The 25,728-nt window shown below is 41.0% G+C and overlaps 1 protein-coding gene across 4 annotated transcripts in view; it reads right to left on the bottom strand.

The window, feature by feature from the left end:
• Window positions 1-25,728, bottom strand: part of BACH2 (BTB domain and CNC homolog 2) — a 335,928-nt gene that overhangs the window by 222,162 nt on the left and 88,038 nt on the right. For all 4 annotated transcript variants that reach the window (XR_008557208.1, XR_008557210.1, XR_008557209.1 and 1 more), the window contains exon 2: window positions 25,048-25,160. Coding sequence is in view for 1 of the 4 variants with exons in the window: in XM_054721928.1 (XP_054577903.1) it covers window positions 25,048-25,056 (9 nt within the window). In the remaining 3 variants the exon portion in view is untranslated. The remainder of the gene's footprint in view (window positions 1-25,047; window positions 25,161-25,728) is intronic.

A 25,728-nucleotide genomic window follows, 5' to 3' on the forward strand; every position in this document is an offset into this window, starting at 1 on the left:
GACCAATCTTTACCTCCTACGTGTGAAATCATTTACAGAAATAATAGTAACTGATGTTTGATTAACACTTTCAATGTATTCACTTTCAGAGACGTTATCTGATCTGTGATATGAAGCAAAGAGCAAATCAGTCAACCTGATGTACATGTTGACACTGATTTTGCAGTAGATCATTTGTTGAGTTTGTTCCCTGACTACATGTCCCTACCTGAAAACGCTGGCTGAACCTGCTATGAGAAGCAAGATCTGTGAAATTCAAACATACTTAATAACATGCATATCCCTTACTGCCTAGCATAAATAGATTTAAGCAAGCCAAAAAGTTTAAACAATAAAAGTGAACAGTATTCCAATTAAGAAAATGGTCAATTATTTGTTTCTATTGTCATCAGTGATACAAGAAAGGCATTGGACAAATCTATTTTCTGTCATCCTTTAGATTTTAGGAGGATGCATTCAAACAGATGAAACTGAAGTAACTCATTCTCCTCTCCAGTTCATCCTGACCAACCCCATGTGTGCTGCCTGTAATCAGGGGTGTTTGGCTGAGTTCTGTTAGCTGTCAAGGTTTAATAAGCCAAGCTAGTTAGTGGGTGATGGCTAGATTTCATTCCAAGACTTCACACAATGCACGAACCAATTAAGCATGTACCTCATGGTCTCCCGCAGGAGTTTCAAAGGTGCCTCAGTCTACTGAGAGACTAAACTCAGCGTGGTTTGAAGGGAAACAAATAAACAGCATTTAACCACGAGAGGTAGCAGAGGGCGTCTTCTCTCAGTTGTCTGTGCTAGAAAAGGAATGTTGACACATTTATTTATTTATTTATTTATTTATTTTGGTCCACATAACTTATATAGCTATTCCTTCCCTCTTTGCTTGTCTTTCTGAAATTATAAAGGGCTCTTATGAGTTGTTTATATGAAACTGAGTACCCTGACCCACAGGCAAGGTATTCCTGGAAACTGCTGAAATAGCAAGCAAGATAATGATATCATTTTGGAAAGTGCCAGGCAAGAAAGCTCTGATTAACCACTAAAGCATGTTCAGTGGAGATATTTGTAAATAGAATAAATGTCACTTTAGCATGTCCTCTTTATCCAGGCTCCCCCTTTTTTACTCCGGTGAATATTTACTCTTTAGATTCCTGCATATAATAAGGAAGGTTGTTTAATGTAAGGGAGTAAACATTTTTGGAAAAAAAAATAAGATAAATGCTTGCAGAGACAGTGGAAAGATTCTGAACCTCGTCCAATATTCATGGGCAATGTTACTACTTTGCAAAACCTCCCTCCATCTGCCTTTTCGCATTCCCTCCCTTCCACTTAGCCAGATTGGGCTTTCTATTCTGATGCTCCTTCCCCACAAGAAATAGAAGTATGAAGCCGAGCAGGCTGTCTGGGAAGAAGGGGAGGCCCCGGTAAATTTTCTGAAGGGATGTCTTCAGGGTGATGAAATAACTCTTCCCAAGCCAGCCCCAGCCCAGAGGGCACTTCTATTGTCCAGAGGCAGAAACTGGTCTCCGCTCTCCTTGGAAACCCCTTCAGATTCCACCCTGCTTCCAAGGTGCTTCGAGAAACATCAGCTTAGGCTTGAACAAGTAAGAGCTCAAGTAGTTGTTTATGGTATGGCTAAGGGGATGGTGATTTTTACAAGGAACCCCAGTCCTTTCACAATGTGTGGGCCAACACATCTCTTTTCATTTGTGTGCATGAATATAAACACCCAGAGAATTAGTGAGTGTGCTAGCTCGGTGTTCGGTGGTATTACAGGCTGAGCTCTTCAGAGATGGAAGGAGTTCAGAGTATCCAATTAGCTACTAGAAGCTGAAGTCAGCCGGTATGAATGGTATGTGGCTGGGCAGTTTTCCAAACCCCATGCCGAGGCTGCATATCAGGAAGACTGCTATAAACAAATGTGCATGTGTGCATGGAGCCTGATAAGTCAATGAGGAAAGATGGACACGGAACAGTGGCCCTGCCTGAGGAAATATGCGGAGCTGGGTGAGTTTCCACTTTAGGTGAACAATAGCTCTGTTTCGGAAGCAGGTCTGGATGGGCGGGTGAACAGTTAGAAAGAGCCCTGACTATTTTTACATGAAATGTCTGTTTCAGGGGACAAGAAGCTGGATTCTCAACTTTCAAATCATCCTAAAAAGTATAACACCACTAAAATTATGTTTTAAAAAATATGTAATATGAAAGCATGCAAAGACATGTTAAGTGAAAATGGCACAATAAAAATTAGAAAATATACAGACACATTTAAAAAGATACAGTAAAAATGTCACTGAAATATACACTGGGTTCTTTTCTCTGGGTAATGGAATTACATGTGGTTTTTGTTTTTTATTTATACTTTCCAATTTTTCTAAAATGAACCCACCATAGAAAAAAAACTCCACCATATTATTTAATTTAAAAAAATTAGTCCATGGATAAACTGACATGAATAATCCATGGATGGTTACCTGGGTTGAGGAAGCTGAAAGGGCACAAAATAGAACCATCCATAAAGCTTCTAAATATGTAGACACGAATTTGTCTTCATGTCTACACACATGACTATCTTCTCTACTCCCAGAGAGCAAAGGCTGTGTCTAATTCTGTGTGATGTTTGGCTTAATTAAAAATGCAGATAGAACATAATTTTTATGATGATTACGCAAATGCACCTGGTTCTTGTTCACTCTGGTAGCCGGCTTGGAAAATTCCTTAGTGTTACTGATGCCTAGATAGGAACTTAGAATAAGCACATAGGTCCTTTTTCCCTTTTCAAAAACCCTTTTAAAAATTACTTTTTGGGGGGTTGATGACAAATATGTGATACCTTAATCAATAAAGTAATTTTAAAAAAATAAAATACAGTTTGGAATTTTATAGAAAAAAAAAATTACTTTTTGCCCTAGCCGGTGTGGCTCGGTTGATTGGAGTGTCATCCATGCACTGAAAAGAGTTTTCGACTCCCAGTTGGAGTGCACATGGGAGAGGCAGCCAACTGAAGTTTCTCTCATACATAGATGTTTCACTTTCTCTCCTTCCCCACTGTAACTTCCCCTCTCTCTAAAAAAACAACAGTAAAACATATCCTCGTGCAAGGATAAAAACAACTACTTTTATGCAGAATGTACATTCTCCGAGAAGACTGGCCCTCTACCATATTACCAGTACAGTGGAGAGAGAAACAGAACTGCAATTGTCTCTGCTCTAGCCCGCTTCAGTGTTACATAACCGATATAATCCTAAGGATTATCTTAGAGTTTGAATTCCATATTAATTCAACTGCTGGACTCACCACTGACTCAGCTCCTGGAATTAATATAAAGTAGAGACACAAAAGAATTGTTCCACTTATGAAACAAAACGAAGCCCTAAGTCAAACCCGTCGGCGGATAACACTGAAGCTGTAACCAATGGAGCAGCTTCCATTCAGTGTCTTCTAGACCTCCCAAAGCACTTCTTAAAGATTCCCCAAAATATAAGCAGCATTACTGTAACATGCGCAAGATGTACCTTGCTATCTATAAACAGCGGCTTTAAAGCCCACTGTGTTTAGTGCAGGAACTGCACGAAGACACAATGAATTGTCAGTATTTGGAGCTGATATTCTTACCAGAAATTTAAAATAGAGGGTGGGGCAAAAGTAGGTCTACAGTTGTGACTACATGAAACACAGAGTTTATTCTTATGTTATTATTTATTAATTATTGTATTATTTTCCATATGGACAACTGTAAACCTACTTTTGCCTGACCCTGTGCCATATATAAAATTGGGCCCAAGTGAGTTAGTTCTTTCCAAGGTTATCATGAAATAGGCGGGTAAACATGAAATCCCAGGAGCTTATATTAAACTAAAACAGAGAAGTCACTTTTGAGAGCTCTGTCATCATCCCTTCCCCATCCATCACAAGGGCTAACATTTACCAGGTGCTCACCAGATGCTGTCTAAGAGTAAATGGCCATGATCTAACATAATCCTCAAAGGAGCCCTGGGAGGTGTTTCTTATCAGCGTTTTAGAGATGACAGGCTGAGGAAGAGGTTAGGGAGCTGGCCCAAGGTGTCATGGTTTCTCTGTGGCAGAACTTGGATTTGAACACAGGGGTGCAAACTCGTAACTATGAACTTAACCATATACGGACTTCAAGGAGCTAATGAAGTGTGAAATCAAAAGCAGTGGATAAACACAATTATGCCACTTTTAATTTGAGTCTGTCACATACACATAGTTGGTCTTCTCTATATTAAGTAAGATGTCCTATAAAGAAGATTACAAGTTCTGCCAACGAAAACCTCCTGAGGGAAAGATCACTTACAAAAGTAATAACTCAAGTCTCTTACTGAGAACATGGCAATACTGAGGCTTGGGTGTGGTCACCTGAGATATCTGGAGGAAACCTAGAGGCAAAATGTACCGAATTTTCTATTGCACAATAGAATCTGTGTGTGGAAAGCACCCCCTAAACGGAAGTATCTGTCAAAGCAAAAATAAACCCAGTTAACAACATCTGAAAAATACATTGTGAGTGGGATTCATATTTCTCTCATTTGCTGCAGTACAGGCATATATTTAGTTTTTCAGGCCTGTTTACACACACACACACACACACACACACACACACACACACACACACACTTTTCAAGTCAATCTGCAAAACAATGATAGAGAATAACCCACATTTTGTAGGAATAAAGTGGAGGAGGCCAGCTGAGTGCTCCCACTAGTTTCTTCTGAGGGGTTTACTTCTGCTAACTCACGGGTCACCAGGAGGCCAGGCCCACGGAGAACTCAGCTTGGCAGGAAAGAGGAATTGTTTGCATCTCTTCACATAGAGAAGGCTCATTCCACCCAAAGTCCTACAAGCCAGACCTATCCAATATAATTTCTAACAAATATTACTTCCCAAAAGAGCATAAGACGGGGGCCTGATTATTGTTATTTTTTAATTAAAACATTTACTGAAAGCCTACCATAGGTAGGATTGGTCATACGTACTTCCACATCAGTGATTTCATCGAACTCTCACAATAAACCTTTGAAATAACTTTTGCATATATGTTAGAGCTGAGGAGTCAGCTGAGGTCACGTGGTGGAAGGAGCAGCAGAGACTCGGGGAGAGCCCAATCCCCAGTGCTGAAGCACGAGGTCTCACCGGTGGGAAAATGTTAAATTCAGAAGTGCTGGCAGGGGACCATCACATCCTAGGTGGGTGTGATCAAACCTATGGACTTAGAATGTATGGGCAACGTAACAGCTGGCAACTGGCTTGCAGGGCCAAGGACCTCTCTACCAGTCTCAGGCTCCCCAGCTCCTTTCGGTGGCCGCCACACAGATCAGCAGTCAGCTGCCTGCTTCTGACATTAACATGTCATAATTTCTAAAATGTTAAGTTTAGTTAACATTTATTTTGACTTTTGTTGATGGGAGACCAAAAAATAGATGTGTCTGTGGATTACATTCTGGGAATTTTCCACACAGCTAATCTCGGCCATTTTTATGTTGATGTCTGAGAGTTTCAGTTTCAAGTGAAGATATTTTTCTGCCACTGTTCCTTGAAATTCAAATTTTGAGGGTGTTCATTATTTGGTACTTGGCCACTAATTTATTTATATCTATTAAACATACAAATATGCATGACATAAAACCATGTGTGCCATACTGTAAATGCATTCATGACTAAAAGAGACACTGATAATTTGTAAACCTAACCCAGTAAAAACTAAGTCAAAGAACAGAGCTAATAATATTTTATACTATTTCTTCTGTTCCTTCTGAAAAGTTTGATAGTTACTTCATACTACCAATCTAGCTCAGAGAACTCTAAAAAGTGACTTATACTCATGAGTTTCATCTTAAATATGTATAATAAGGACTGGTAATCCTATCTAATAAAAGACTAATATGAAAATTGACTGTCACTCCAACACACAAGATGGCCACCACAAGATGGCCAGCAGGGGAGGGCAGTTGGGAGGGACCAGGCCTGCAAGGGAGGACAGTTGGAGGTGATCAGGCCAGCAGGGGAGGGCAGTTGGGAGGGACCAGGCTTGCAAGGGAGGGCAGTTGGGGGCGATCAAGCCTGTAGGGGAGGGCAGTTAGGGGTGACCAGGCCGACAGAGGAGGGAAATTGGGGGCGACTGGGCCTGTAGGGAAGGGCAGTTGGGGGGGACCCAGGCCTGCAGGGGAGGGCAGTTAGGGGTGACCAGGCTTTCAGGGGAGGGCAGTTAGGGGCAATCAGGCTGGCAGGGGAGCAGTTAGGCATCAATCAGGCTGGCAGGGGAGTGGTTAGGGGGTGATCAGGCTGGCAGGCAGAAGCAGTTAGGGGCAATCAGGAAGGCAGGCAGGCAAGCAGTTGGGAGCCAGCAGTCCTGGATTGTGAGAGGGATGTCCGACTGCCCGTTTAGTAGGATCGGGTCTAAACGGGCAGTAGGATCGGGCCTAAACGGGCAGTCGGACATCCCACGAGGGGTCCCAGATTGGAGAGGGTGCAGGCTGGGCTGAGGAATACACCCCCTGTGCACGAATTTCGTGCACCGGCCTCTAGTCCTAAAATAAAAACAATAATACAACAAAAGGAAGTTCTCTGAGTATGTTTTTAGCATTAACAAATAAATAAAATAATATATACACATTTTCTCTCTGAAATCAATTTCAGAGAGAAAATGTGTATATATTATTTTAGAGGAAGGGAGAGAAAGATAGAAACATCAATATATAGAAATATTGATCAGCTGCCTCCTGCATGCTCCCTACTGGGGATCAAGCCCGCAAACAGGGCATGTGCCCTGACCAGGAATCGAACCGTGACCTCCTGGTGTATGGGACCACATCAACTAACTGAGCCACACTGGCTGGGCTGATTACTCTCTTTTTACAAAGTCTCCAAAAAGAACAGAGCCAAGATGCTTAAACTTTAAACAAAGTTGAGAAGGTAAATGATTGCAACACCACGCACGCACGCATGCACACACCCACACACCCACACACACACACACTCTTATATTAAGGAGTCAAAAGCAAATTTTTTAAACCCACCAACAGAAAAAGAGTAATACTATTTTTAGAGAGAAGTAATAATGTAGGCAAACATTATTGACTCTTTGAAAGGCATATCTAAGTATCCAAGAAATGGTGGTTTTGTTTGTTTTAATGCAATTGAGATTTTCTAGAGAGCAGCATATTGTTTTAATACAGTGAATGCATGAGTCACATTCAAGAGTGGCCTTCCATTGGATTCAAAATGAACAGCTGGACAGGAGATGCTACTTAATTTTTCTTTTATTCCCTACCAAAAGTGGGAGATGCTAGATGCTTTTCTTATTCTCCCATCGGTTAATGTGCTGAGCAATTGGACCTTTGCTTCAGGCTGGTTAATCTGCTGAGCCATGACACACGTGAGAAGGCTCTCTGGCAGGACATCATGCTAACCACGCTGCAGGCACGACAGCAGAAGAACTGACGCAGAAGCAACTCTGTCCATTGCCTCGCCCCTGAGCCTCTGCTTCCTGGCTGTGGGAATCATCTATTAACTCTGAACATCCTGTAGGTATTAACATTCCACGTGTATGAGACTCCAAATAAGAAAGTACTATTTTATTTATTTTTCTTTCTTTTAAACGAATTTTATTTTTCGATTATAGTTTACGTTCAATATTATTTTGTGTTAGTTTCAGGTATACAGCATAGTGGTTAGATAATCGTATATTTTACAAAGTGGTCCCCCTGATATTTCAAGTACCTACTTGGCACTGTAAATAGTTATTACAATATTATTGACTATCATTATAAATGACTATCTTTACTATGCTGTACTTTACATCCCTGACTATTTTGTGACTACCAATCTGTACTTCTTGATCCCTTCACCTTTTTAAAAATATATATATTTTTATTCATTTCAGAGAAAAAGAGAGGAGAGAGAGAGAGAGATAGAAACATTAATGATGAGAGAGAATCATTGATTGGCTGCCTCCTGCACACCCTCTACTGGGGATCGAGCCCGCAACCCAAATATGCGCCCTTGACTGGAATCAAACCTGGGAACCTTCAGTCCGCAGGCCTACACTCTATCCACTGAGCCAAACCAGCTAGGGACCCCTTCACCTTTTTCACCCAGTCCTCCAACCCCAACCACTATGGCAATCACCAGTCAAGTCTCTGTATCTATGAGTCTGTTTCTATTTTATTTACCCATTTACTTTGTTTTTTAGATTCCACATATAAGTGAAATCATATAGTATTTGTCTTTGTCAGACTTATTTGACTTAGCATAATACCCTCTAGGTCCATCCATGCTATCACAAATGGTAAAATTTCTTTATGTTTTTATGGCTGAGTAATAATTCATTGTATATATGTACCACAACTATTTTATCCACTTGTTTATTGATGGGCACTTGGGTTGCTTCCATACCTTGGCTGTTGTAAATAATGCTGCAGTGAACACAGGGGTGCACATATTCTTTCTAATTAGTGTTTTGGATAAGAAAGTGCTATTTTAAATGATTATTTAAACTACCACTGCAGACAACTACAAGAAATATTCAGGCCTGAAAACATGTTCATTCATCACCAACTTTTAACTGGTTGACTCTTTCTGCTTATCTGCTAATAAAAAGAATTTTGTCATCATCCACAAACATTTACTGAACATATGCTATACACAGAACACTCAGAGAACAGAGAAGCAGTTGTCTGCAATAAAAACACTGCAAGTTTCCCTGACATGTCATACTGCAGAAAGGAGATAGAATGCATTCATTTTCTTATCTATCCTGCCCATGATAGCCTAATAAATAATACAATTTATTGAGACCTAGAATGCTACCGTCTCTGCAGACTCCAGAAATAATCTGGCCTGTTGATTTTTCTTATGTGCTGAAGCCCTGAAAAATCTGATATAAACTATCCACCATTCTCTCCAGGAAAATGCCTATGCACACCACATCCTGGACTCAATTCCTACCATTTTATAGACACTCTTTGGAGGCATAAAACCCAAGCTAAGGCACTAGGCCCGTGGTTGGCAAACTGCGGCGTGCGAGCCACATGCGGCTCTTTGGCCCCTTGAGTGTGGCTCTTCCACAAAATACCACGGCCTGGGCGAGTCTATTTTGAAGAAGTGGCGTTAGAAGAAGTTTAAGTTTAAAAAATCTGGCTCTCAAAAGAAATTTCAACCGTTGTACTGTTGATATTTGGCTCTGTTGACTAACGCGTTTGCCGACCACTGCCCTAGGCTAACAACTCCCAAACTATTCCCACTGCTTCATCACACACATGCAGACACCACGTTTCACACAGGTGATGCGACTTGGCCCCAGTCACACAGCACAATCAGGAACAGAGTAAAGGGGGTGAAACTGAAAATGAATGCAGACACCCCTTAAAGCCCTAAACCACCCTTTTCAGCAGAAGTCAGGCTTATTACTGTGTTGCTAAGAAAGGTGAGGAGGTGACATGTGTTGAGAGGAATATACCTTCCTGCTATCCTAGGGTTCTAGCTGTGCTTCTCACTAGAAAACAGGCAGGTTTTCTTCATCTTGCCCTCAGGCCAGGCCCACCCACGGTTGAGAGCTGCATTTTTTTTCTTTCTTTTTCTGTTTGCCTCAGCAAATCAATAAAACCTGCATAATTTTGGCACATTCAGAATGAGGGCAAGTGTGAGAGACTATGAATTAGAAACCAGTTTTCAGGAACCTCGCTTGAATTCTAAAGAATGCTAAGTTAGTCACATAATGGTGTTTGGGAAGTATTCTGAATCACAGATGGCTCATTTATTTAGGAAGTGGTAGTCCACGAGGGTGTTAGCAAGTTTTCGAGACCTGCTTTAATGATTAGATGGAACTCATTTCCAACTACCACACTAATTTGTTCATTTGCAAATAGTTTGTTCTTTCAAGAACTAAAACAGTACCCAGGATGTTGCATTTACTTTTGGCTTATCAAATTCATTTAATATATTTCAAATTTAATGCAGTAAATATTCTCATATGAGGCAATGTGGCAGAATGATCATGTACATGGGTTTAGGAATCAATAAATTCTGAATTCAAATACTGGATTTCCTATATCCAAACATGTGTTATTGGCCTCATTACTTACGCATCTCTTGAGTTCCCCCATCTGTAAAGTGGGAATAGTACCACCTACTTTGCAAGTTGGCTGTGAGAATTAGCAATAATAAGATCTATTGTAAAAGGAACTCATGCAATATCTGGCAAACATAAGGCACCCAATGAAATGGCAAAAGCTAAAATACAGGCATACCTCAAAGACACTGTGGGTTTGGTTGCAGACCACCGCAGTAAAGCAAATATGCTATCATAATAAGGCGAGTCACATGCATTTTCTTGGTTTCCCAATGCACATAAAAGTTATGATTACACTATACTGTAGTCGATTAAGTGTGCAATAGCATTACGTCTAATAAGCAATGTACATATCTAATTTAAAAATACTTTATTGCTAAAAAATGCTCATCATCATCTGAGCCTGTTGGAAAAATGATGCTGACAGACATGCTTGACACAGGGTTGCCACAAACCTTCAACTTGTAAAAATGTAATATCTGGGAAGCACAATAAAGTGAAGTGCAATAAAATGAGGTGTGCCTGTAATGATTATTTATCAAATTTCTACAAAGGATAAATTTCCTCTTAGACCCTTCTCCAAAATCTGAATTCATAACATCTAAATGAATGAGGATTTAATTCATTCTTAAAATGACTCAAATACTTGTTTTGTTTATTTTGACATATTAAAAACTACAACCAGTAAAAATTAAAAGGCCACTGTTCAAATGACTACCTTTACTAAAATACTACTGCCAGGTTTCTTTGACCAAAAGGAAATCTATAGTACTATTCCTGGGTTTTAAGTCATTAGCTAACATCAGTGTTTTAAAGTAATCTACCAGGAGTACCGGTTAGTAATGCGGATTTTGTAATCAAAGAAAACACAATAAAAGCCTAAGCGACCAGACGACCGGCTGACTGGCCGACCAGCTGGTAGCTATGATGCGCAATGACCACCAGGGGCAGACACTCAACGCAGGAGCTGCTGAGCTGTGGTGACTTGGCAGCTGCGGTTCTCGGGTAACGCACCCGAATCCAGAGAGGAGGGAGCCTGATTCCGGGGTGCATCACCCGAGAACTGCCCTCTCGTAATCCGGGACCCCACGGGGGATGTCAGAGAGCCAGTTTTGGTCTGATCCCCACAGGCCAGGCTGAGGGACCCCACCGGTGCACGAATCTGTGCACCGGGCCTCTAATAGAGCAATAAAACTGCAAGAGAATGATTTCTTGATATGGAACTTCATGACTAAAGTCTTAAATTAAATATTATGGTTCAGTATTAATGTGTTTTCACACTACCTACCCAGTTTTCAGAATGCACCTACTTATCCTTTTCAAATTGCTATCACTATCTCTTTCATGAGAAATTTCTTACAAATTACTTGAAGCCAAAAATTTACAGTAGAAATTTTTTTCAAGTCCTTTTTTTAGAATAAACCTATTCAGCAAGCAAATCTAAATAATTTTAGTAGTTCTAAATGTAGAGAATTCATGACTTGTTACTGTAATTGAAAAGGTACATACAAAGGAATTATTTAGTCACTTATAAAACCCACGTTCAACTTTCGAAATAATGACTAACCTGATAGGAGAGACAAGACTTTATAATGAAATTCTAAAGTCTAGCCACTAGCGATAAACACAGCAGGTTATGTAATTGTCCTCTGCATTCATAATCCCCCCTCCTCCCAGATGTATATCGTTTTTCAGTAATAATAGAATATGTTACAAAGAAAAGTTAATGTACTGTAGGAAATCATCCTACCCACAAGCTAGGTTTTTGGTGTAGGGTAAAACTTCTTTAATTTGGATTTCACTGGTTTCATAAGGAGAAAAAGTGCCCATTAATAGTGTAGATAAAATTCTCTTGAAAATATATTGGATTCTTCAGAAAACAAAACAGTAAGCCTTAGGCACTCATTTACATATAAATCCTTGGAGTGTTAATTGAAAACCATTCCTCACCATGCCAGAATAGGATTTTCAAACTTGGATATGCTTAAAACCTATTCCGGTGCTCTGTGATGGGCATGCTCAGGAACACTGGCAAATACCAGATACACAGGACGACTTTTCCTAGAACGATGGAGTGCTCATGTGCACATGCATGTGTCTGGAGCCACTTAGCACAATCACTACTCAACCAGAGACTTGCACGCCCCTCGTGAACCATGTGACTAGTTCTCACCAATGGAATATGAAGAGAAAGTGTGTTGTGTCACTTCAGGGCTATGAGATTAAGAAGTGAGTGTTCCTTCTTCATGCTCTCTTTCCCTCCCACCAGCTGGATGCAGACAATCAGAGGCCTCAGAGGCATTCTGGGTTGCATTGGGTGTCCCCCCTGCACCTCCCACCCGCCCACCAAATTCCTATGTTGAGGTCCTAACCCTCAGGACTTCAGAAAGCGGTCTTATTTAGAAACAGGACCATTACTGATGTAATTAATTAAGATGAGGTCATATTGGAATAGGGTGGGCCCTAATCCAACATCATGGTTGTCCTTATAAAGAGGGGAAATTTGGACAGCAACAAGAACAGAGGGAAGGCCGTGTGAAGAGACAGGGAGACCACCATCTACCAGCCAAGCAGAGAGGCCTGGAATAGAGCCTCTTTCACAGCCCACGGAAGGATCATCCATGCTCAACTTTGGTCTTAGACTTCTAGCGTCTGGAACTGTGAACAAAACCTTTGTTAGGTAAGGTTCCCCTTGCCACTCCCCCCCCCTCCCCGCCCCCCCCCCCCCCCCCCCGTGGTCCTTCGTTATAACAGCCTAGATACCTGATATAGGTGGGTAAGTCAGAAGACGGAGGATCCTGAGTTCAGGAAAGCCCTTCGCTGGGTTTCCAGCCCTTCAGAAAGACCTACACTGGACTGACACTTGAGCAATAAAGCCAACTTTCATTGTGTCAAACCACTGAATGTTGAAGACTTGTTCGTTCTAACAGCTAAATTGCCTAATATGAGATTTAATTAATTTACCTGGCAAGTAACTGTTAAAATTATTTTACACACACTCACACAAAAAAAGAACCATGGTCACAATACAATGTATTATCTGGGTAAACTTGTAAACTTTTAGGATAAAAAGGAACTTCAAGGAAAATTCGAGTTTACAGGAAGATATTTTAGGGTAATTACCCCAAATTCCCCCCAGGATACAAATTTACTCTCCTCTGCCAATAGAAGTAGAATTTCCTCAAGAATTTTGAATAAGCCATAATGTCAAGGATGCTATACATAGTTCAAATCATGATATAATTTACTTTTTTTTTTCTTTTCAAATTCAGAAGAGCATTTCTCCCAAGTGGCCCACATGTATAAAGTTACACTTGGGTTCTAAGGACAAGAATACCATAATATGAGGCCCCATGTTTTTCTAAAGTTCTCAGTTGATATTATTTTAATCAATCTGAAGAGAAGTCACTATGTGATACCTTCTGCCCTCAAATATAGACCAAAAAAGTACTTCCTTCATGATAGGGTAACTAATATGGAATGAATACATCATTTTCCATTTTTTTTATGGTTTTCTTTCCCCTTGCACGATGAAAAAGTAAAAGGAAAGGTAACCCAGTGAAGACACAGAGTTGTAGTTCACAATACCTCCCACGCTGAGCCGGCAGCTGGGTCCCCCTGTTTATAGAAAAGCGAGGAGGATTCGGGCTGAGCTCAGAGCCCAATTTAGATCACAGCATCTGGATGCAACACATGTGGCAGCAGGTTTCCAGTCCATGACTGATCCAGGATGGAGACTGGAGACCTCTCACCACGTGGAGAACGTGTGAGGGAGAGAGAAACCTCAGAGGTGTTTGGAGGAGCTGGCCACAGTCAGCCCACTCCAGGGGCCAGGTAACATCAGCACTTTCTGCAGCGGCAGGTGTGGGAGGCCAAGGGTAAGCGGCCGGAGGATGACACTGAACAGTCAGTCCCCTCGTCAGCTTCGTCACAGACAGAAAACATCCCTCAGCAATGACTTCTTTCCTGAACCAGCCACTGTTCAGATTAAACTATGGGAATCTGGTAATACAACGGAAACCCTTAGAAAGCAGCCATTCCTGTTAAGATGGGTGCTTAACTTTGCTTTCTTTCAAAGAGAAAAACTAGGGTAATGGAAGGGGGAATTTTTTTAATGCCTTTTTTTTTTTTCTTGGTGAGGAGAAGTAACAGCCACAGTAACTATAACATAAGCTACACAATGAAATCTAAAAAATACAGGGGGAAAATAGTAGCACAAAATCTTCCCAGCCCAATTCCGTTTCCATCAGAATTCACCTTGCTCCTTTCCTTAATTTTCCTCGGGTGTGATATATCCAGGACGTTGGCGATTTTGCAGCTATGGATTTTATGTGCAAGAAAAAACCCTTCCCTGGCCGCTTTTCCTCACCTTCCCCCTCCGCAGTCTCTCTTCCTCTCTCTCCTCCGTGTCTCTTTGTTGTGAATGTCAGGGCTGTCAGTGTCACAGTCTGACATGATTAGAGTTTCTGACATTACACCAAGAAGGAGACAGAGAGCGGGAGAGCGGGAGAGTGGGTGGAGGGGCTGGCATTAGGATGCGCAGCCATTTAAAGACATCAAGGGGGGGAAAAGAAGCCCAACCTCCTTCTCTGAGACTCCTTGATTACAAGGCAACTTATAAATCATCCTGGACCATTCTCATTTATCCAATTAGTCCGTTTCCTCCTCCTGTGGAGATCCCTACGGTGTGGATCTAGCCTGTGAGATCAAAGTCAGTGGCTCCAGTAACAGATAAGACAGAATCCGTGATTCAGCAGTTTCTGCGGCTGGGAAGTGTGACAATCGGCACATTTTGGGAAGATAGCACCAGTCCATTTCGAGTATCGATTCGCTGCACTTTGTCACTCTAATGATGTTATCTCATTAAAAGAGATAAATGCCCCACTGTTCTTCCAAGAGCATCTGCTTCTTACCCTTCTCTCTCTTCTCAACAGCATGGCTCTCAGCAGCAGCACATTGCCATCAAATTGAAATCCAATGCGAGGCTTGGCGATGGCGCTGCTTACCAAGGCTTCTTTTTAATTGCTTTTTGCTACTCTCCACCCCTACAACTGACCCACGATGTCATCCATAGAAACAGCAATATAAAGAGAAACAGATGTAGAAACGGATCATAATAGGAAGCATTTATTGAGGGCCTATTATGTGAAGCTCCACTGTGTCAACATTTAACATCCTCAACGACCTTGTGAAGTAAGCTGAAGAACAATCCCTCCACTGCAAATGAAGACACGGAGCTTGAGGTTAAGGTGCTTTCCCATGATCACACAGGTAATGAGCGGCTGAGCAAAAACTGAATAAGGGTCCATCCAATGCAAGTTTTTTTTTAACCCCATTTTCATTCATGGAACAAATAAGTATATATGATTGCAACTTGATTAGAATAGGTGAGAAAACATAAAAGAACGTGGCAATTATTCTTCATCCTGCTAAAACCCAGGAACATAATGCCATAGACAGAGGAATGGTTTTGTTTTAACAGATTTCTTATTAAATAAAAAAGGTAGCAATTTTCCATAATGAATGTTTTATACATTATTCCTTTGTGTATCAGGGCCTCTAGAGTACACATTATTAAAGTCTATTAAAGTCTGTATTTAGCAGCATTACTAATGTGCCTTTTGGGGAAATTATTACAATGAAACCGCATCAGTCTTTCACAAAATTTCAATTGTTTAATATTCCTCTTCTGATCTTCAACACACGGGTCTATTTTTAGCTCTAATCAGACCTCATCCGAAATGCCACAGTCCCAGCCTAGGGCTGTCACAACAAATTGTTTGTGGGTTGGAGTTAAGACGTAACAAGAGACGCAGATATTGCTAATCTAAACCCAACCTTTTTTTCCCATAACTCATTGCAGTTTGCCTACTGTTCTAATTAACAGGTGCTCTTTGCTCACTGGAACATATGATGACGCTTTACCTTTCTGGGTAGTGTTGGTTATCTTCATTAATTGCTTATATTTATATCTAACTGAGACTAGCCTCTCAAGATAATGCCACTTTTATTAAAGTCTGAAGGTGGTAAGACTTTTTATTTTATCCCATAAAAAAAGAAGAAAAAAAAAACTAGAAGAACATAAGCTGTGATTAATCAAATCTAAATGTTTTCATTTAAACCTAAACATTGTCATTTATAAGAGACCAGAAATATGTCTTCTGAACATTAACTGAGGAATTTCTGCAAAGTATGTAGTTTCAATATTCTACTCGGGCATCTCTCCTTCTCTATCTAGTACAATTATTTTCTCACATGAGGGTTTTTTTTTTAAAAATGAAGCCAATGATGCATATATTTCCAAAAGTACAATGTTCTCTGAAAACCTCTTATAGAAAACAATAATGTTGGGCTTATTTTACAGAGACAAAAGATAATAGATAGCTGGAAAGAATATCAGAAATCAGCTACGTTATAAGGCTTTTGGAGCACAAAAGGCAGGGGGGGGGAAGCAATTGAAAGTATTAGGAACTCAAATTAAAAAGCTGGGTTGGAGGCAATCTCTCTGTTACGTATTTCCCCTCCTACACAGCAATTCCCCTGTTCAAGATGATATGTTCACAAAATCAGGCCAATCAAGTGGAAAGTTAAAATTCTAAACATGGACAAGCCACAGATTAACTGAGTATCTAGTCATGTTTCCAATCACCAATTCACAAAAAAGGATGTAACGTTATATCCACTAAAGACTACTAATTGAGAGAAAAGGGCAGAGTTGAGGACTTGGAAGACAGAAGCATTCCTCTGTGTGATGCACAAAGGGCAGAATCCACTGGCCCCTTTGTTACAGGGTCTCCGCCAGAACTCGCATCAAAGAAAGAGGTCGAAGCACACATCACGTGTCCAAGGGCTCGTCTAATTATGCCGTGGGGCTGTGTGGGCTTGGTTCAATACAGCCATGCAGAATGAGAAGCCACCCGTTCGGTCAACATTCAATTAAGGCTCCACATGAAGGCTGGCCCGAGACGTTTGTCAATTTTAATAATTGCAAAACTTGTTTTAGTCAGGAAAATCCTAGGCACTCCTCTTTAAATCCTCAGGAAGGAAGGATGGACAAGATTTCTAAATCACAACACGTGTGAAGTGCCACTAAAAAGAACAGAATAGGACCACATGTCCTCTTTCCTCCAAGTGAAACCTGTTTTATGGTCAGGAGCTGTGGCCACATTTCACAGAGCTTATCATGATTCACAGCGAGGTCGCTCAGATGTGAAGTTATATTATAGTCATGTCACAACATATCCCTTCTGTGGCTCTGCGGTCATTATGGTCTTAAACCGAATGCCCAGCCTTTCTACATGTAAGCCTTAATTTACCTCCGCCCTGTTCAGACTCCCCTTCATCTTTTCTGACCCCTTCGCCTCAAACCAAGGCACCGCCAGGTCTGTGTGAATACCGCACGGGGTGCACAGGGTCTCGGGCTAGAGCTGACTTCCGGGCGCTCTACCGCAACTATTCATCTGATGCTCAAACTCTCTCTACAGAAAGACTCAGATTTTCAACTTACACCCTGGACCATGAAGACTGCTTCTCAGAGAAGTAGGCACCAACCATTGCTCCATCATGAGCTGCTCTGAGGTTCAGGGGTCAGTGTGTACACATGGGACCAACTAAATTTTGTTTCTGGTTGAGCAGAAAGGGGGAGAAGACTAGGGCTGAAATAGAGGCGTTGATGGTGCTTCCATTGTGGAAATAACCATATAAAGAGATAATTCTACAATAACTTAGGAAGCAATTCTTCAATAGCATGCGTATGTTTTCTGTTAATTTATCCACACAAATACTATACAAATTATATACATGCACATATTTTAAACACAAATGAGCATTCTCATATTCTGTTAATTCTTTTAAATTTGTATTTTTCTCCTTACTTCACACCAAATTGACCATCTACTGGACTACATGGTTAATTTTATGTTAAAGCTGCACTCCCATACCCCTAAGAGGGAATGACAGCCTTGTTTTCTTCTAAAAATGCACCGGATTTCCCAGCGTGATACCTATGGAAGGGACTGGAGGTCTGACTTTGCCATTTCCATCCACCCTACATTCAGCAGGATTTGATTTACATGTAATACAGGAGTTATGCTGGCCTTATGCCAAAAATGTTCCACTTATCCTCACAAAATCTATATAAAAGTTTTAAAAAATAAGGACGAAGGCCAGTTTTTTCTTAAAGACGTAGAAGGTGAGAACAGATGTGCTACAATGCAGGGCACTCACTGCTTAGGGCCCAGGGCCCAGCTTCTTAGACTGAGGACTATCAAACACTGTATAGGCCAAATACAGGCATAGTCTGGCCAGTGGTTCTCAGACTCCTGTTTCAAGACAGAAATTATTGCAGACCCTAAAGAGCTTCTGTTTATATCAGTTATTTCTATCAATGCTTATCATTTTAAAAAGAAAAAACTGAGGAACTTTGGAACACAAGCACACAGCCCAACAGCCTTCACAGAAAGAGTCATTGCATGTAATGTAGCCTCTTGAAAAACTGTGCCATACCCTTGAGGAGAGTGGAAAAGGAAAATAATGTCTTGGTATCATTAATTCATTAACATGTTCCTTTCTGGTAATATGTCAAATAGAAGGACTCCCGAGTCCAAATCTCTGTTTTAACCAAAGGCTCTCTCTCTTTTCTCTATCTGCTCACTAAATATCTTCACTAAATATCCAGTTGCACCTCAAATGTAAAACAGCTAAAACGCCGTTTTCTTGATTGTTAATTATATACGCAATACTTATTATAGGAAAGTTGAAAACACAGAGAAATATTTTATTCAAAAAAGAAACAAATGCATGTCCCCACCCTCTGAGAAAGTCACTGTAATATCCTGCCAGTCTCTGTATCACATTTATTTTAAAAACACAGTAAAGCTTGCCCTGGCCGGGTGGCTCAGTTGGTTGGAGCATCATCCCATTCCCAGAAGGTTGTGGGTTCAATTCCCAGGCAGGGCACATACCTGGGTTGCAGGTTTGATCCCTGGTCAGGGAACAAACGGGAGGCAAATGATTCATGTTTCTCTCTCACATCAATGTTTCTCTCTCTCTCTCTCTCTCTCTCTCTCTCTCTCTCTCTCTCTCTCTCTCTCAAAATCAATAAAAAACATATCCTCAGGTGAGGATTTTAAAAAAATACAGTAAAGCTCACATCTTAAAGCTAATTTGTCTTTTATTTTAAAACTAGAGGCCTGGTATATGAAATTCGTGAACAGGTAGGGTCCCTAGACCTGGCCAGTGATCAGGGCCTTCTGGCTGCTGGCTGGGGCCTTCCTTTGTTCCATGTCACTCCCTGGTGGTCAGCACACGTCATAGTGAGCGATCGAACTCCTGGTCTCCTGGTCAAACTCCCGCAGGGACACTTTGCATATTAGCCTTTTATATATATAGAAGGTATAATTTTTAGCATGAAAAATGTACATTGCTAAAGAAAATTGACAAATACAAGCACAAAAAGATAATGCTCTTAATATTTTGATGTGTATCTGCAATCTTTTTTTTTCTGTGGGCAGACATGTACCTTAAAAAGTGAAATCATAAACTGGCTGGTGTGGCTCAGTGGTTGAAAGTCGACCTATGAACCAGCAGGTCACGGTTCGATTCCTGGTCAGAGCACATTCCTGGGTTGTGGGTTCGATCCCCAATAGGGGGTATACAGGAGGCAGCCTATCAATGATTCTCTCTCATCATTGATGTTTCTATCTCTCCTTCATCCTTCCTCTCTGAAATCAATAAAAAAAAAATATTTTAAAAGTGAAACAATAAAACCGTACATATTGGTATGTAACTTGCCATTTCACAGTATACAGTGTGTCCCCAAAAATGTATCCACGCTTTGAATAATTATTAAGCAGTATTTATTAAAATACATTTCATTTTCAAAATGTAATAGAATCAGCTGTTAAAGTATATATACATCTTTTTGGGGACACCCTGAATTTAGAACATCTTTTTATGTCATTAAATATCCCTTCATCCTTCCTTGGTATTTTTATTGTGTGGCTGTACCATGGTTATTACTTTTGAAAAATTACTATTACAGCAATATGTGATGAATGTCTTAGCTAAATTTTTTATACATTCCTTGACATTTCATTTGAGTAACTGTTCTAGAAATATAATTTCTGAATCAAAAGGTGAAACATGTTCTTCCACTGTGTATGAGAGAGCCTAATATTCCCATTCCTTCCTTCACTGAGTACATTTTACAAATCCTCAATTGTATAGGTAGGAAAACCATCTCATCATTTTAATTTGCATTTCTTTGATAACTGTCAAGGTTGAACATTTTCTTACATGTTATTTACTGATCCTATTTCTTCCTTTTATTGGTTTTATCTTTCTGTTCTTTGCCTATTTTCTGTTAGAATAATCATCTTTATCTTATTAATTGTAAGAACTCTTACTAAATTAGCTCAGTTAACTCTCTGTCTTATATGTTGTAAATACTGTCCTGGTTTTGTCTTTTAGGATAGTTCAGAATGTCTTCTGATGAAAAGGAATTTTCAGGTTTTACATACATTTTCTTCCTTTATAATTTCTGCCACCAGAAATTAACAAAGCCTTCTTTACTCCAAGATCATTTAATACTTATTGTATTTTCTTCCCTGTCACAGTTTTTGGAGTGTGGTATTTCTTCAAAGTCTGCCACAAGGGGGATTTGGCTGTAGCCCTCAGAAAAACAATAGTACTGCCTCACTAAATGCAGACTGATCATTTGGTAAAACTACCAAGCGTATTCTGGGAAGAGGAAGAGAGAGATCGTATATGTCTATTCTTCACCAATTCCTTATACTGCATCCAGTAGCTTCATTAACCAGCTCTTTCAGTGAAAGAAGTTTAAAATGTGGGGAAAAAGTTAACATAAGGTTTGTATTTTCATATTAAACCTCTGGGATTTGATGACTCTTCTCACCTGGCCAGAACGGAAGCTTCCAATGGCAAAGACCTTTGTTTTGTTCACTGATGTACTGTTCACATGGTACATAGCATGCACTCGATAGATATGTGTTGGAGGAGCTGATATTTAGTCAAGTAGAGTTGTGTGCAGGCTACATGTTGGGTAGGACAGCCCAGGGTTAATGAGTTCTGGGCTTACTGCTTTGCATTAAGGAGGTGCTACGTTTAAACACACACACACACACACACACACACACACACACACACACACACACACACAAAACCTCCAAATGAAGGCAGTCAGTAAATTTCAGTTTTACTTTTTAGTTGACTGAAGAGATATTGATCTGAGTGTAAAGGTGAAAGTGCCTCAAACCTGGCACAGTAGGATATGGTGCCGAATACTGGAAACTATTCAGAGAAGAAAATTCTGTTGGGCAGATTTTAAGCAAAAACAGTGGCATCCACCCATCAAGAGAAACAAGAGACACCACTCTACTCCACTTGATGCCATGGCATTTGTCCAAAGCAATAACAATCAGATCTGGCTTTATTTGAACATAACAAGGAAGAAACGGTTTTCAGGAAGATTCATTTTCACTGTGGGAAGAGGAAGAGAAGCATTCTGTGTAATAACAGAAAAATCAATTATTTTTTCAATCAGATGAAGTGTCCTCATAAATTCAAGGTAGAGAATGCCATGTGATATGCCTTCATGGAAATGAGAACCACAAGGGAAAGAGTTTAGGATCCTACTTCCAAGGTTGCTGTTAGGAAGAGAGATTTTTCAAGAGTGGAACCCTGTCCCTGTTTGTGTGGGTTTATTATGTAATGAATGTATCTCATCCTGCCCAATTTGCCTCTCCCAAACCCCATCCTGTCCAACCTGCCTCCCATTTGGCTATGATTTTTAAGATAACACTAAAATCCTCTCTTTACAGCATAATAACAAACAAACTCCAAACAATCCTTCTTACTAGCAAAAATTCACAACATATTACATCTATAATGTAATATATTTATACATATTAACAAGGGAATGACCAAGAAAGTAGAAAGATGAAGACTTTTTGCCAAAATTTAAAGTTGCATCCTAATGATAAAGTTTTTAATCAATATGAAGATTGGAAGGTCAGCTCCTGAAAACAGATCTAAGGAGAGTATGGAAGTTGGAAAGATGGTCTTCAAGTCTGTATAAGGGCCAGAAGGAATGAGCACCCAGGAAAAATTTGTGCACCACAATTTCTTTAACATGTAAGGCTAGAACACAAAGCCCACACTGTACAACCCTTAAAGTCTGTTCACAATATTAAAAAGGTGAATAACTAGGAAGGCATCTACTCTGTATAAACCTTATGCGTTGGAAATCAAACTGACATGTGCCATGTACACTGGCCTTAGGGAATGACACAAGATTCCTGAGAAGCACTGCGCCCAGGGGATGCCCTCACTCTGTTCTCTGCCAGCACACAGGCACCGGCATGCCGGTGTCTGAGGGCCAAAGCTGCAGCCCTTCTGGGTGTGTTCTCAGACCCTGGCAAAGACAGAAGTTCAAGGGCAGCAGTTCACTGACTCTCAGGTTACTCCTGTTAAAGGAGTCAAACTGCTAACCCCTTGTGCCATGGGGGCCATGCCTATGTTTTGTAGAGACATCGTCTTTGATTGACCTCAAAGGGAGCTGTCAATGCATGGGATCCAAGGTGCCCTGTCACTTTCACAGGAATCACACTGAACCCCAGAACGCTGCGACCACCCCCGATCCCGACACCTCCCTAACTGAAGTGTCCCATTCAGCTAGCTGGGGTTTGGGAAGGAAGGAGAGTTATTACGGTGTAGCTCCAGGGAAGTGGAAAGTGCACAATTTGAAGGTCTCTAACTTTCTAGGAACAAATCTCCCTAGAAAATCAATCGTACCCACAAAAATATTTCCTACATTATAACTTACATACTCTAATTGATGAGATGATTCTCTACTTTTATTTGTGCCAAAAAGATCTGTTTCCTTCCCTAGTCTTTGCTGAATGCCAAGAAAACCATAAGGAAAAATGCTGACCTGTGATGGTTACACATCATGCTTAATCACCACTTTAAATTAAAGTACTGTAATACAAAATAACATACTTGCTGGGCCACTCGGGCAGAACATAACTTCCCAAGCCACAGACACACCTACTGAGACACTTGAAATGTCTAAGGAGTCTGGTTCCCAGCTGTGTGTCAAGAGCCAAACCATGACATCAAGTCTTGAGTTGCCCTGGAGAAATGTAGGGCAGGGCTGTCATACTACATCGTGCTTGCTAATCAGAGCTTTCCCAAGAGTTGTCTTGGTTTTTCAGTATACCGGACTCCAGCAGAAGTCGTGGTTTGCAATGGCCACAATGATGAATCTCCTCTCATTCGCAACCTCCAATCATGATCTTCCAGGATTCCAACAGCTCATTCTTCAATGACTGCTTAAAGTAAGTATTTAAGCACAAGGTTTCCTTCTCTTTGGCTTGGCTCAGTTAAATGGAAACCTCTGGAAAAAAATAATTGCTTTTTTCCCCCTGGTCTCTTCAGATGGGGTAAAGCAGCAAACACTGAGTGGGCCAAACAAATGGCTATGAGAAAAATTTCCCCTGGAAAGGGGTACTTAGTAACAGAATCTCAATATTACAGGTAAATGTGCTTTCTAAAAGCCTAGGGATTCCATAATACCTTTGTAAGAGCAAATCATGTAAAAGCACTGTCCAACTCTGTCACAACCCAGAGATAAGGTGATAAGGTAGCTCTTTTGCAGGCCTCCGAAATGTCTCTCCCTGATTTAAATCCTTCAGTCACTCTCAGAACGGAACCCTTCCCTGCTTCTCCAGCTCCTATCGGCCATCTTCCACCAGCGTGGTAGTTCTCCACCAGGGCTATTTTTGTCCCTGCAAGAGGGACACTTGGTTATCACAACTGACATCAGGAGAGGGGGATGCTACTAGACGTCCACCCGTGCAGGATACAGAGAATTACCTGATCCCAATGTCCGCAGTGTCGAGGCTGAGACATTCTGCCCCAGTTGTTCTGCCCTCTTTGTCGTTCTCTAGACATGCCGGACTTTCTCATATGCTTCTGACCCTAAACAGGCTGTTTCCTTTACCTGCCCTACTTCTAAGTCCAAAGAAAGGACCATTTTATCATCCAGAATCCAATTCAAAACGTTACTTCCTCTATACTGTCCTTTCCAGGTCCCCCCGAGTCAGATGTGCCTTCTTCTGAACTTCCAGAGCTTCTGGTACATGCTGCACTAGAACACCAGCCACACTGCCCCCAAATGGTCTGTCACCTGCTGAAGATCCCATTCAGCGCTCGCCTCCAGAGTGCCCACCTGGTAATCAATCACTGCTTGCTGAGCCAATCAGGGAATAAATGAAAATGATGCAGAGGCACTGAAGATTCTTTAGCAACAATGACTAAGGGATGACAGTGTCCCAATGAAAAACAAAACAAAACAAAACAGCAAATATTTAGTCAAATGCTTGCAATGTGGACAGGCACATATATTAAGCACTGGTGCACATATGAACTCATTTCATACATACAACAGGGAGGTAGGAGCCATTATCATCAATATTTTACAGATGGGGAAACTGAGGCACAGAGAACCGTAACACTTGTCCAAGGTCACTGAAGCTAGCATCTGAAAGAGCTGTTATTTAAACACAGGTAGTTTCATTCCAGAGTCTTAATCTTCCAATATTCATGTCAAGACAGTTATACTTTGTTTCAATATCAAGAAAATTCAATATCTAATTCTAACCAAACTTAAATTGGTTTTAATAACCAATATTTTGCAACTTAGAGGCCACAGGCAAACACAAATGACACCTCCAGAGTACTGTACCACCATCGAGTGGCCACCGGCTCCTGTGACCCTGGATGGTAAGCATTGCTTTCTCAGGTCACACAACCCTCCAACCTCTGGAATGCTTTGGGCAAGAGAAGTAATCTCACAACATAGAAGGACACTATGTATCCAGAAAACATCATGGTACCATAAAGAAGACACAAGTGATGATTCCTCAAAGAACATCTTACCTTGTTCATGCTGCAGGGCCTGAAGTGAGGGATCAGGCATGTCACAATGCGAGGCTGTTCTTGAAGATTCTCCTTGTTCCCGTAGACCTCCCTTCCGGAAGCAGGCAGCTGCCCTGTGAACACAGATAAAGGAGATCCATAAGCTGGTGCCCAGAAAGGCACAGAGCAGTCCTGTGTCCAATGAGACTTTCTGCCGTGATGGCAATGCTCCAATGGCCACTATGGCCACATGTGGCTACCGAGCACTAGAAATGTGGCTAGTGCAAAGGGGAACGGAATCGATTCTACGGAATTTTAATGAAATTTAAAGGTAAACAGCCACATGTGGTTAGTGGCTACCATATTGGACGGTGCAGGTCTACAGAGTCAAGTCAAGAGTCTTGAGGCCACAAATACTGAGCATACCAGTGGCCAAGGAAAAGCTGCATATTATATGCTCAGAGAGACCGCAGATACATGGAAACAAGAACACTCATTCATTCACTAACTTTTTTCTGAGTACTTATTAGGTGTGGGCACTGCCAGAGAAGTCAGTTATATGAGAGTTTCTAGTTCAGGCTTTGACTTCCTTAGGAAGGGAAAGGATCTAGTATGTGAGCAGCACCTACTGTGTACCTTGACCTCAATGCCTTCCCTGCTGCCCACAAAACCTAAAGGAACGGCCAGGCATTTGCTGGAGCC

This window comes from Eptesicus fuscus, chromosome 10 (genome assembly GCF_027574615.1).
Source record: "Eptesicus fuscus isolate TK198812 chromosome 10, DD_ASM_mEF_20220401, whole genome shotgun sequence".
NCBI lineage: Eukaryota > Metazoa > Chordata > Mammalia > Chiroptera > Vespertilionidae > Eptesicus > Eptesicus fuscus.